Raw genomic sequence first — 14,393 nt, forward strand, 5'->3', positions numbered from 1 at the left:
ATTATCAGAAGTTGCACGGTTTCTGTAAAACAAGTTAATAACATTTTACCTGCTCTTGTGCAGAATATTCTGAAGAAAATGGAAGAAAAATCTGAACGTGAAATCACTGCTCTTGAGGCTCACAAGGAACTGGAAATAGTAAGCTTGTTTAGATTTTTTACTTTCTTTTTTAGGCAAATAACAGTTCTAATGAATTGAAAGCCAGGAAAATGTCTTATATAATACTTTTTATATAAAATTCACTTCCTTTAGAAAACCATTCAAGCAAGTTTCTAAGCAGGGGTTGATTAGTGTTGAATTGACACACCTGTGAGGATCTTTAGAGGAAATACGTTTTCTGAGGGAAAACGGATTCAGACTTTAGGATCCAGAGCTGTTGTCAAACACTTGAAGGTGATAAAAATCCATGGAGAGCAGTTAATTTAATTAGCTGCCGCCATTCAAAGACTGTTAATAGGTCAGATTTGCATCTAGAAGTGTAGAGTTACTTTTATGATCCCAAAATTGTTGAGTCATGGCATATATTTTTAAAAGTGTTTCATTTCATTCAAACTCCATTTTAGGAATCCCCTGTGCATATCCTTTCTGACTAAATGCATATTTCTGGGTTAGGCCAAATTATAAATGTTACTATTAAACTGAACCAGTGTCTGATAAGAAGTGAAATATAAAGGTATCTGCCCTCCCTTGGCCATGCAGGATGCAACTCTGCTTCAGGTCTAGTTCATCTGTGTTAAGACCAAAAGTATACATATGGCCTACAAACATGGGTAGCCAGTTTGGTCAAGTGGTGAAAGTGATGTCCTAGAAACTAGGAGAACCTGAATTCCAATCCTGCCTTAGGTGTGAAAGCCAGCTGGGTTACTTTGAGCCAGTCACACACTTTCAGCCCAATCCACCTAACAAGGTGGTGGTTGTGGGAAAAATAGGAAGAGGATGGCATATAATACATTTGCTGCCTTGAGTTACTTATAATGTAATAAAGGCAGGATAAAAATATAATAATAAATACAAATAAATAAAAAGCTGAATACTTATTTCTATTTAAAACATGTTATAAGATACTGTGTGATTTTTACCACGCACAAAATCTAATTATGACCTTACCTGGAGTGGCAGTACCTTATGACAGTGACTCATATGTTTATCACCATTCCATTGAAATGCTACAATTTACATGAGCTGCTTTCAGAAACCACTTGGAAGTTCAAAACATAGCAACCTGTGCATTAGCTAAGATGCTGGACCACATTCCCCTTGTGCTGCTAGCATTACTTTGATTGTCAGTAAATTTCATGGTACAATTAAATAACTCACTGACTTATAGAGCCCCATATTGTATGATTAGGTATCTCCAGAATTACCTTCTTTAACTATAATTAACCTAGTTAAATCCCCTTTGTCAGGCATTACAAGCCTGAGACCAGAAGGAGGGTCACTCTTGCTAGCATTATTAAAGCAAGTTAAAATGAAACTCTTTTGGAAGGCTTTTGATTAGTTGGATGCCATCATGGAATTTTATATAACTATGCATCCCCTTATTTCAAATTCGGTTGAATTATTTTATATTTTATTTACATTGTGGATGTTATTCGCATTGTATGATTGGGTCACTATAAAAACTGAATATTTATTTAACAAATTTATTTAGCAACCCAACTCAATATTCCGTCCTTGGCATGGTTTAATAATGAGAACTAAATTGTAATTTGACAGAATCCCAGTATGTTGAACAGTTCATACCATATTGGCAAGTACAAACCAAAAGTTATGAAGCAAGTAGAAATAGATCTTTGAAACCATTCAAAAATTATTTTGTTGTTTAGCCCTCAATATCATTGGGGCCAGGTTCTTAATAGCATACAGTATTAAGTCTTACAGCCAACTATTGTAGTACAATTGAATTAGTTTGCCCATCCTGTTTGAATGAAACATTAAATTTTAGAGGCATTATAGATTTGTCTTTGCCCATACTTTAAAGTCATCTAGTCAGAGTATATTTTTAAATGTGTCAATTTACACAGTGAAAAAGAGTGACCTATCTGTAGCCAATCTAGGTTAGATGATTTCTTAAATAAAAACATCAAAAATGAACAAAAGAAAAACAAAGTTTCCCTGAGAATTGAGCTCAACTTGTGGCGACTCATGAACATATCCATGTTATTTTAACAATAATATAAGAAGAGATTTGCCACTGCCTTCTCCCAATGAATGAAATTATGACAATGGGAAGAATCTGAGTGAAAGGAAGTCCTTAGAAGATCTTAGGGAACTTCGATATCACTCCACTCCTGCATGTTGAATGGGCTGGCAAATGCATCTACAATTATAATAAAGGCAATTGGACAAGGACTTGCCTAACCATAAACTAATTTAAGTACTGCCTTACTTAGATTGCCCTTTGTGGTTTGTTTATTGCTGTTATAAAAAGTTAGCCCCTTCATTTTAAGTGCCGTGGAAGCTCCAAAGCAGGATCTTCAGAAGTGCTATTTCTGAAATTTCCTTATCTTTCTCTTTTAGATAGTGAAGGCATGTAATGAAGGTGTTAGAAAGATGAGCCGCACAGAACAGATGATCAGCATCCAGAAGAAATTGGAATTTAAGATCAAGGTATAAAGCTGGTAAATCATGATGAGAAGACAATTGGGTTTTAAAGAACATGCAGAATTGTATGGAAGCAGATTATATGGAAAATAGGATTTGGGACTGTGGGAGAAAAGTCTTTGCTTGATGAAAATAAACTGTGCTCTGATGAATTTTGAGAAAAAATCTGAATATAAGTGTTCTAGTTTTCACTAAGTAGAACATCATTTAGATCTCCTTTTCTTGGCTTATATTACAGAAGGACTAGCTAGAGTGAAATGACTAACATTTATACTGAATAATAAATTGAGGATTCAAATCTGTCTTCTGCCATAAAAAAGTCCACTTCTTTTTATTTTTTATTTTGTTGTGAGGAAATATTGGAGAAAGGAATGCAGTTCATGCTGCTTTGAGTTCCTGAAGGAATTAGGAAATATAAATCAAGCAAACAGATTCAGGATGTAGTTTAAGGAATTAAAAATCTATTCTAGGGAAATGGCCTAATCAGAAATCCTCCAGAGGTTCCTATTACTTGTTCAGATCTATACTACTTCAGATACCATGTAACTTCTATATCATTATTTCACGTTTACAATAAAGATATTTAACAAAGGGTAATAGAAATAGTAGCAATCTTAAAAACTGACGCTGCATTTCACCTCTTCAAAGAGTGTAACGCTTGTTAATATAGGTCCCATCCATTCTAGGGTAGAGATGAGTAAGAGTCCTTTCATTTTGTATGCCCCTGTTATACCTATGAATTTCTTCAAGGACCATAATGCCTCAAAGGTCTTAGCCCTTGTTTTAAGGGGGCACCTTTCCTTCCTTAGCAGTAAATTCTACTTGGTTATGATCTCTGTTTTCTTTCCATCATTAGTCTGTACCCATCATCTCTCATTCCCGGTGGCTGCTAAAGCAGGGAGAACTCCAGCAGATGAATGGCCCTAAAACATCCCGTACACTACGCACAAAGAAACTCTTTAGAGAAATCTACTTGTTCCTTTTCAACGACTTACTAGTACTGTGCAGACAAACTAATGGGTAAGTCTAAATTAGACAAATTTAACAATTCTGGAAGAAATTATTCTTCATTAGTAATTAATGTTTATTAATATATTAATAATTACTATAACAATATATTAATATATTGTTTATTTACAACAATAATATTTTAGAGTCTGTCTAGCATACAAAGAATCTCATGTTACTACAGCCCTTGCTATAGGCATAAAATATTAGACAAATCTTTTTAGCTCTTGTTATTGTTTTAACCAAATTTGCTCTAATGATATCCCTCCTTGGAGATTTGGACTCTCTTAGTTTCCTGGTTCCCTGCAAATTATTAAGAACCTGATTGTTCTACCAGGCCTTGGGTTATGATGGTAGTCAAGTTGCTTTGTGTTTGGGAAGGGCATCTTTTGGTTTTTTTTTTCTTTTGTGTTATGGATTAGTTTGAGACACTGGATATCAGACAGGGATTGAAAATGGAATATAGGTAGTCCTGGGCTTAAGACTGGTCACTTAGCAACCATTTGAAGTTATGACAGACTGCTTATGAGCCGGTTTTAAAGTTAAAACCTTTGCAGTGCTCCTGCAATCATTCCTCCTTATGACCAAGTGCAAAAATGCTGCAACACCTCCTGCCTATCTGTGCCACCATCCTACTCCACCAGGTCCCTACAGGCCTAGCTGGAACATGATCAAACATTGCTGAATCAGAGCTGAAGAAGCTTCTTGGATGAGAAGCGAAATGTCTTCAAAGAAAAACCAGAAAGTCCAGTTGCCTCTTGAAAAAGCACCTTTGGGATGACTGAGAAACTCCGTAGACATTGCTGAATCTGTTACCCCATTCTAATAGAAAACAAAGAAGTTAAAGGCATTTTAGGTGCTTTATATTTTTTGAAGCTATATAATAAATAGGTGATTACACTAGTTTCCCCAAATCAAATCAAATCCTTATATTATGACATGACCAGAATATGTTTCCCATATTCCCAATAATCACCTACCCTCAGGAAACCCTCCCCTCCCCCACCCCCTCAACTCCCAGAGCAATACAGAGTGAACTGGGCTACTTTCCATGTTGTGGATACAGTCATAAACCAGGTCATCTGATTCTTGCTTTTTCTTGAAATAACCTTCTAGGTCTAGGAGAACCCTTGCAACAGAGGAGGGATCTTACTATGTCCAGGTCCCTTTAATTTATAATTGAGATTAAATCATTTATTCTTCTAATCCTGAGAAATATATTATTCTGGTTCATCTCTGACAAGTATATTCTATCTGTTTCTCTGTCCCATTTTTTTAAAAAAGTGTATCCCAGCCTATAATAATAATCATTTATTATTTGTCTCAGTGACAAGTACCAAGTATTTGATTCTGCTCCTCGAGGCCTTCTTCGAGTGGAAGAGTTGGAGGACCAAGGACAGAGCTTGGCCAATGTATTTATTCTGAGGCTTCTGGAAAATGCAGATGACCGTGAAGTCAGCTATATGCTGAAGGCGTTATCCCAGTGAGTACAGCAAGTGATACGCATGTGAGCATGTGGATTCTGTGAATGAACCCATTCAATTTGTTCCAGCTTCATGAAGTATGGACTTTTAGCTTTTCCAGGCTAATCAGTGAGCAAACTGCTTGTATGCAACTCATCCATATTCCATTTTTTCATTCGCATGCATGCGTGCACAGAAATCTGTTCAGAAATTGCTCTGTGTATAAATCTTAAGCAGAAACTACCTTGTAATTTATTTCTATCAGTAAAATTAGCTCCCCTTAATGTAATTGCCTGTTTTAAAAACCCCATGATTAGGCATAGAAAATGTTAGTCTCTAATTCTTGGGCAGAACCAGAATGGTTTAGTTTCTTCCTCCCCCAAAATAGTGAATTAAGGGTAGGGTCATGATTTTTTTTTCCATACTGAAATTAGGAAACCAAACGAAATTGTTCCCCCCTCCTTTGCTGAGAGCTTTTTATTCTCATTCTTCAATACTTTGTTCCAGAACAGAGCTCTCCAAACTTGGCAACTAAGGCTTGTGGACTTCAACTCCCAGAATTCTGGGAGTTGAAGTCCACAAACCTTAAAATTGCCAAGTGTGGAGACTCCTGTTCCAAAATATTCCTAAAATGACTATAAAATGTACTAAGGAGATTATTCCCCCCCTCTTTTTTTGGCTACAAAACTGTTGTTTGAAGGTTAATTATTTTGTGGACATTTTTGCAAACAAAGCTAATGCTACCCTATGATAATTGAATTTCAAGAAGAGATCACATTGGGATTTTTTTGTGGTAACTCCTTTTTTAAATTTGTTGTTGCTTTTGATTTTATATATATAAAGGAACTTTTTCAGCCCAATTTCTGAAAACATAAGTAAGCTTTGACTACATGGAATAATATTGATTAGTATTTCCACTGCATCAGTAGATAATCATCTCACAATCAGAACATGAACACACATCATCAATCATATGTTTGAACAGGGGCTTGGAGTAGAAGACCTCCAAACTCACTTCCAATCCTTTGATTTTAATGATATGTGCAATCAGTGGCTAATACTGAGGTTACTCTGTCCTTCCTGTGTTGAAGCATAATCTTTTTTGCAACATCCTACCATGCCTGGTAATTCCATGTCTCTTTGGGAAGTGATACGTGTTAAAGTACATTCATATATTAAAGGATGTTGATCATATTACCATATTAACACATGATTAGTATTAAACCAGATGGGCAGTAGTGAGTCTGGCTCAGATTCTTTCATGCATTTCACCGTTATAGAACAATGAGACAGCAGATTTTCTTCTGAGGTGTTTAATAAACATGGATAAAAATACTTTGTGGAATTGATCCCATGTGAAAATCATAAGGAACATACTTGATGCTCTTTGATCACCATTTATTAGTTAATAGGAGATATTGCAAGTCTTTATTTGAGAATTTTGCAAATAAATCATATCCAAAAGAAATTTCAATGCAAAATTTTAATTCTGGAGTTTTGAAGGCTGCTAAAACTTGTGGACCATTTTTTCCCCAGACTAGTTTGACCATTTCATTTGCTGATGTCTGCTTCAAAAGGCAAATGGAACGTATTATAAGAGGTTTAGAAATCCTATATATTTAGTTTCATAAACTTGATTATGATTGTTTATGCAGTTCTGTAGAATTCCTTATATAATTTAATATGTTCTTCTTTAAACTTTGGTTTTTTTATGTACAGAATAGTTTTAAGTACTGAAACCATCAGCACTCAAGTACTTGCATTATATTCTGTTTTATTTTATTCCTACTTTAGTTGTATGTACAGTATTTCCATCCAAGCTACATAAATTCAGGTTAGGGACCATAGGAAATATTGTATGTTCTGTTCTGAAATCAAAGTATATGCTCTTCATGGTCAGTCCTTTATGTATGAGTTACAGGTTTACTGTATCCTGTCTGATTTGAAACTAAGTAAGAGGAGTACTGTATATAGTGAAATTTACATTTTTGTAGTCTACCAAACATTTCTTAAATACGCTCAGTTTTCACAGATATTTCCACCCAGAGTTTCTTAAGATGGCTGGCCATATGTATCTTTTAAATACATAACTGCAGATGAGTCATTTTGCAGAGGCATGGCATGAGAAGGGGAATGATAAAATGCCTATAGATTTATAATTACGTTTACATATGCTGAAGCAATCAGTATTAAGATGAAGACCTAATGCTGTGTATGCACCAAGAAAAAATATTTTAAATGAAGGAGTAATAATGGAGTAAATGCATTCTTGCATATCTTATGGTCACTGGACTTACAGAAAAAATGTGTTATGAGCTTTCTGATTCCTCCATAAATGGAATTATATATCTCTAAACAGAAGAAAAATTTGCAAATTGGCAGGAACAATTAATTGTAAGAGTTGCATGATTTCTAATCTTTCCAAAAGTGCCTGGAAAACTGACTGCTGTGATCTCTTCCTATATGTCACATAGAAGTGAAATGAAACGCTGGATGATTTTGCTGGCTCCAAATCGACGAACAAAGTTTGTTTCCTTCACATCCAGGCTTATGGGTAAGTGAAAAAGAAGGTGGTATCCAAACAGGTTGGAAAGGCATGCTATAGCTTTCTTCTTTTATTGGATTTTAGCGATGTCAATTCTTCTAGACTTTAAATCAGGATAGGTATCATTGATTGGGAAAGCCAGTTGTGTGTAGTGGTTAAGGCGTCAGGCTAGAAACCAGGAGATGCTGTTTTCTGTATCTTGTACAGAGGTGGATTCATAAACTGTACAGATGCAGAGAGATAACTCAACAAGATGTCCATAACAAAGAACATTTATTGGTTCATCAAGTATCCTCATAACCTACGTTTGTGACGAAGTTCTTTTATGACCAATCTTTTGTGTATCTGCCTTGTAGTGAAAGATGGCTATCTCCTAACCCATCTTGTAGCGGTAGAAAAGCTGCTATCAGTTCATGAATCCAGGCAAGAATGGAGGGAAACCTCCCCAACCCCTCGAGGATCAATTTAGTGACCAATCAGGATTACAGATGTGGCCACATGACATGAACTACATTTCCCAGAATACCTTTAACTACATTTACCATATGCATTCCATTAAGGGGACAGCTCATAATTCATAAGTAACTATCCAATTCCTCTAGACTGGCTGGGACAGGACAGCACATGCTGAGTTCTAGTTGTTCCTTAGGCACAGAGCCAACTGGGTGATTCTGGATCAGTCACTGTCTAGGAACGAGTTAGTGGCAAACTACTTCTGGAAACATTGAGAGATTCTTACACACTATGTTTTGCAGCAAGTTTTTCATACAGACCAGGATTTCATTAGCTCCTAATTCTATTAAAAATACCCATGCAGTTCCCTCTCATAAATGATTGGCAAGCTAAATTAATTTCCTTTAACAGATTGCCCTCAAGTACAATGTGTCCATCCTTACGTGGCCCAGCAACCAGATGAGCTTTCATTGGAATTGGCTGATGTTCTCAACATTCTGGAAAAGACAGATGATGGTAAGATCAACAAGACTTATGCAGAACTGTGTCCCAGTTCCATTACAATGGAACACTCTTTTATTTTCATCACTAAAGATGGCACACTGCAGTGTATTTGAGCATTCCAGCAGTCATGGCCCAAGGAAATGAATAAGTGTATACTTTGTCATACTCTTATTTAAAATGGCAGTAATATTAAGGTATTTCAGTGCTAATGAAGCTGTATTCTTACATTTCCTTTAGTTGTAACATATGCTTCATACTTAAGGTGGTATAACCACCATCATGATGCATTCTAATTAAAAAATATACTTGCTGCATATTGAATTATTAAGCCAATAAAGCATCGATCTCTATTAGTACATTTCTTCCACCATCACTATCTTTTCTTTTATTCTAGGCTGGATATTTGGGGAACGTTTGCATGATCAAGAAAGAGGTTGGTTCCCCAGTTCTATGGGTGAAGAGATTATGAATCCCAAGATTCGCTCTCAAAATTTAAAGGAATGTTTCCGAGTGCACAAAACTGATGACAGTCAGAGGAGGAAGATGGGCAGCAGGAATAGACAATGATCATTGCTTAGTCACCTGTTTTTCAGAAGCTATTTATGGCAGAGGCTGAGACAATGAAATGGAGTGCTTGAGAGAATGCACACAAATCATCTTTTGGCAAGCAAATCCTTCCACCTATGAACTATTGGGCTTCCTTGCATTCTCATTACAAATTGGATAGTCTTTCTGAAGACAAACTGAAAAGAAGAGAGCCTGTCATTCACCTGTACAGATGTAGAAGCTGTAAATGTCTTTCCTAATGTACTGCATACTCTGAAGATTGTAAATTTATTAACTGCATGATGAAGAAACTAATCACTTGAGCATCTGGGAAAATTATGTCAATGTCCATAAATGCAACAACTTGGTTCTTTGGCATCTTATCCAATGGTATAAAAAAGTGCAGCATTTGATTTTATGGAAAGATAATGAAGTTGTGGACAATACTACACTGAAAGTTTATACTAGAAATTGTCAACTTCCATATTTCTATACTCAGGAAGTTTCTCCTAGGAACTGAGTTTGAACTGCTCATGTGATAAACTAGTTTCTTCTTGTGTTTTGGAAGAAAGGTGGAGGTAACAAAAAGATTAGGAAGTGCAATGTTATATAGTTAAAATGCACCATAATATTTATTTACCTGGGTGTCTTGGTTATGAACTTCTACGTTCTAGAAGGTAATATTGAAGCATGCAAAGTATATTTTCTAAAATAAGAATCAGTTGGTTGCAGTGGCCCAATTGGGAATTCAGATTATCATTCTTCTACTTTATTGACCTGTGTAGCCTACACTTCTTAAAATGATACCATATTACGCAGGATGATACTGAATCAATTATTCTGTTTTATAAGAACCATTACTCCCTGACTAATTAATCACCAACTGCTCTTACTTATCCAAACGTAATTATTTCATACACTTACCACTGGTAACCAGACAGCGTATAGCTGTGTTTGGAATTAGTGCCAAAATGGGGAGTATATTAAGGTAGGGGTCCCCAACCTCTGGGCTGCAGCTCAGTATGGGCTGCGGCCTATTTGGAATTGGGCCATGTGAGTGGCTTGGCAGAACACAAGTGGCGAGCTGGCAGGCAATCACGCATGTGTGCCGGCCCGCTGCATGTGCAAGTCGAGCTGCACCCATGCATGTTGGCCCACCACTTGCACAAGGGCTGTGTGTGCATGCACACTGGCCTGCCACTCACACAGCCCAGGTTTTCCTCTTCCTCCCCCTAAGCCAAGTTACAAAATTTGGGGACCATTATATTAAGGGGTTTGTGCTAAGCAAGTGCTGCACTGAACTGTATAGGAGAATGCAATATTTGAGACAATATCCCTTGAAGAGATTTCTTTGCTTGAGTATCTTGCATACACTGAAGCATTTCCATATGTTGAAAAATATAAAAGAAAAGCAGATAACATTTTTCACAGCCAAATAAGCTACTCATAACATTCCAAATAGGTGCTACATCTGGGAAGCATCGGTGTATCGTTCAGAGTCAGAACAACGAAGTTCTGTCTTTTGCTCCTTCGTTCTGCAGTTGTGCACCAATAAGAGCCAATGCCCATGCAAAGAAATTAAGTGGACCTTAGACAAAAGGTGGATGTTTGTATTAAATGTTTCCAAAGTTGTATCAAAGTAATAGAAATGTGTTTTTACTCATTTGTTGTGCACCCTTAGCAAAGTGCATGAAGTCTGTACTTTAAACTTTGTGTACAGGAAAGCCTTGAGCCAAAAGAACAAGAAATGTCTTATAATTTAATACAGAGCCATAAAAAGCATCAATATCTTTTTTATTTTGGAAAAGCCACATGGTCAGCTATGGGCCCGAGCCTAACAGATTAAAAGGTTGTAAAGCATCTTGCATATTAAAAATGTTACAGAAGCAATTATCAAGAAGCATATATTTATATACTCTTAATTTATTAAATGCCCTTTCTACAAGGCACAAATAGAACAAAGTGTTAATTTGCCCAAAATTGAGACGCTTTTGAAGAGATGAAACTCTTATAAAATATGAAAGGCCATTGGTCTAAATGGTTTTGTTCTATCATTATCAGTAACAATTTCCAGAAGTAAGACTTTTCAGCTTGAAAGGACAGAGAGTGAATATCTGAAAACTTTTGTAAACATTATATTAGAAAAAAAATCTCGCCCACTCATGTTCCTAGCCAATGTAGTTGTGACCAGTATTATTAAAATATCCTTGTGTTTTGTTGCTTCCAAAATTAGTTTTCCAAATTGCATTTAAGGTAACTTTTTTTTCTTGAGCTATACTGATACATGTCTAAAAACACCAAAGTGGCTGAGTTTTGAAGAGAAAGCGTCCATTCCTGCCTCACAATTTTAATCTAATACCAATCATGTTTTGCTTGTACCATTGCTGTGCCTTTGAGTATTTTACTTGCAAAATAATAAAGGAGATAAGATTGTATAAAAACATGAAAATATCTAAAAATTGTAGCAATGTACAAATAAGTTCCTATAATAAGTTGAGCAATTATGTCTTTATAAAAGGACGATCTGGTAATGTTAGCTGGACTTTATGGAAGCTTAGCCCCACAGACGTTCATAGGGGTCAGGTTTGGGAAGAATCCTGTAAGCAATAGAAGAAAGCCATCTTTCAAAGAATCTCTTGTTATATATGAATAAATATGAGATATATTAATATATGTGATATATTAATACTTTAGGGAAGGAATAAAGGAGCCTAGGATTCTCTGGGTGTTCAGCTATAAATCCCAGAATCCATGACTATTAATCAGGCTGGCTAGAACTGGGGAAAATTCAGAGACCCAACAATTGTGATCCAAGTCAACATACTTTACAAACAATTTAAGATTGAATACTCTGAGAAGCTATTCCAATGTCTAAGGAAGCACAGATAATTCCTGGCAGAGAAAGTTCTTTGTAAATGGAAAGAAGAGCTCACTTTAGGTTAGATAATCTAATATACAGTTTAAGGAGGTTTTCGGCCAAATCTACCACTGGAAAGTTTCAACTTCCTTTTTAACTCTACCAAACAAAATTGTGCAAAAGGTGATCTTAAGTGGCTCCATAGGAATGGCTAGTGTGGTTCTAACCTCACAAGCCAGTAATCAAGTACCCTTTGACACAACTAAGCCTGGGTTAATACCTAATTTCACAATTAACTCCCAAACCAAATTAACCATTTGAGAGATGGGAGTAGAGTTTCACTTTTTATAGTAATTGCACCACTCTGTCATATATTATTGGTCAAATAAATAGAAGTGCATGTTCATAAGGGCATGCAACAAATGATGATGTTCTACACAAACAAAGTAAAAGTGTGTGTGTGTGTGTGTATGTATGTGTACACACACATATATACACATATATACATACATATATATGTGTGTGTGGTCAGCTTTGTTCGGGTATTTTCCCACGTCATTATAGTTGTGCTTTTAAAGTTGTAGCAACGTTTCGGCAGAATCTCATCTGCCATCATCAGGCTTCTGTATAGTGTTCGTCTGTGAGTCAGACTTTCACAGCCGTTTCTGTTTTAAATGTGGGGCTAGCCTACACTGTGCCAGAATGGTTTTTTCTTCATCCTGATTGGTTGGGAGTCTTGGTCTGTGTTTATTGGTCTTGGAGTTTGCTGTGTTCTGCTTGATTGGTGTTTCTAATATCTTCTGTCTGTTTTGTAGCTTTTTTTGTCTTGATTGGCTGGCAACATTGTGTTTCCTGTATTGGAGGCTTTTAGTGTGGCTTGGCTTTAGAGATTGAAAAAAGACCTGAAAGCATGAATAGAAGAGATGACTCCACCAGACTGTCAATTATCTGGAAGCCTGCACTCTCAAACAAAAAAATCTCCACACCACAAGCCAGACAAACACCTGGACACAAACAGACTCCCCCAATACCTCCAGCTCAAACACACCCCAACCAGGCACCCACATGAAACCTAGCTTCCTAATAAATGATAGCCGTCCGTTTACTCAGAGCCAAGCCGCACTAAAAGCCTCCAATACAGGAAACATAATGTTGCCAGCCAATCAAGACAAAAAAAGATACAAAACAGAAGATATTAGAAACACCAATCAAGCAGAACACAGCAAACTCCAAGACCAATAAACACAGACCAAGACTCTCAACCAATCAGGATGGAGAAAAAACCATTCTGGCACAGCAGTAGGCTAGCCCCAAATTTAAAAGAGAAACGGCTGTGAAAGTCTGACTCACAGACGAACACTATACAGAAGCCTGATGATGGCAGATGAGATTCTGCCGAAACGTTGCTACAACTTTAAAAGCACAACTATAATGACGTGGGAAAATACCCGAACAAAGCCGAATACCATACATGTAAGTACCCGCGAAAACACACACATACACACACACACATATGGATCTTTGGTTATTTGGGTTTTCTCCCGCGTAAAATTGGAAGTATCTTGGCAACGTTTTGACGAAATCTCAGTCGTCATCTTCAGGTTTCTGTCTTCGGCTTTGTGCTTCTCGGAGTAAAAGTGCTTCTTACTCCGAGAAGCACAAAGCCGAAGACACAAGCCTGAAGATGACGAATGAGATTTCGTCGAAACGTTGCCAAGATACTTCCAATTTTACGTGGGAGAAAACCCGAATAACCAAAGATCCACATACAAATATCCACGAAAACCTCAGAAAACACACACGCACACATATATTAACCTTTGTGTTCCTCATCTCCCCAAAATTATATCCAATGTTAACAAAACGTAACTTGTCTGCTTTAAAAGAAAGGGCAAACATCGTATTTAGGGGAAAAAGGCTTGTTTAATTATAACAGAATATAAAATCAGGCCATCTGAAAATAAATACAGAACAGCTTGTTCTTACTCCCTAGCACTAGTATTTCAGGAATCAAAAGCTAAGCTGCTGGTTATAATTTTACTTTTGCTTTCGCAATCAAGCCTTCACAGTCATTTTTAATATGTGCCTTTAAGTGCATGCATGAACGTAGTGTGGCCTTTCAGTAATGTATGGGCTTCATAATATTTGGTGGTGCAAGCGTCGTCTTGTCAGGAACTTGATGGTTGTAGCAGCTTCTCGGTCAGTCTAGATGTACTTCCCACCCAACAACCAACTGCAATTATTAGACATTTTAGGAATTTTCAAGGTCTTTTGTATGAAAGGAAAAGCATTGTGTCCGTGGTGCAAGGTGGCTTGAGGACAGGTTGGCCTCTGAAATGCAGGTGTACCTTTGTTCTTCCTATTCTCTCCCAAAACATGCAAGCATGGAGGAAAGGAAGGTTCAACAAGAGTA

At 36.7% G+C, this 14,393-nt stretch overlaps 1 protein-coding gene across 2 annotated transcripts in view; it reads left to right on the top strand.

Annotated features, from left to right (window-relative positions):
• Positions 1–11,349, top strand: part of NGEF (neuronal guanine nucleotide exchange factor) — a 63,721-nt gene extending 52,372 nt beyond the window's left edge. For both annotated transcript variants that reach the window (XM_087964826.1, XM_087964827.1), the window contains 7 exons: positions 64–138; positions 2,521–2,610; positions 3,461–3,624; positions 4,940–5,095; positions 7,550–7,629; positions 8,485–8,589; positions 8,972–11,349. In XM_087964826.1, the coding sequence (XP_087820952.1) occupies positions 64–138; positions 2,521–2,610; positions 3,461–3,624; positions 4,940–5,095; positions 7,550–7,629; positions 8,485–8,589; positions 8,972–9,144 (843 nt within the window). In that variant the 3' untranslated portion in view covers positions 9,145–11,349. The remainder of the gene's footprint in view (positions 1–63; positions 139–2,520; positions 2,611–3,460; positions 3,625–4,939; positions 5,096–7,549; positions 7,630–8,484; positions 8,590–8,971) is intronic.
• Positions 11,350–14,393: the final 3,044 nt, after the last annotated feature.

The sequence above is a fragment of the Notechis scutatus genome, chromosome 4 (genome assembly GCF_049901735.1).
Source record: "Notechis scutatus isolate UNSWTSFEM ecotype Mainland chromosome 4, rNotScu1.2, whole genome shotgun sequence".
Lineage (NCBI taxonomy): Eukaryota > Metazoa > Chordata > Lepidosauria > Squamata > Elapidae > Notechis > Notechis scutatus.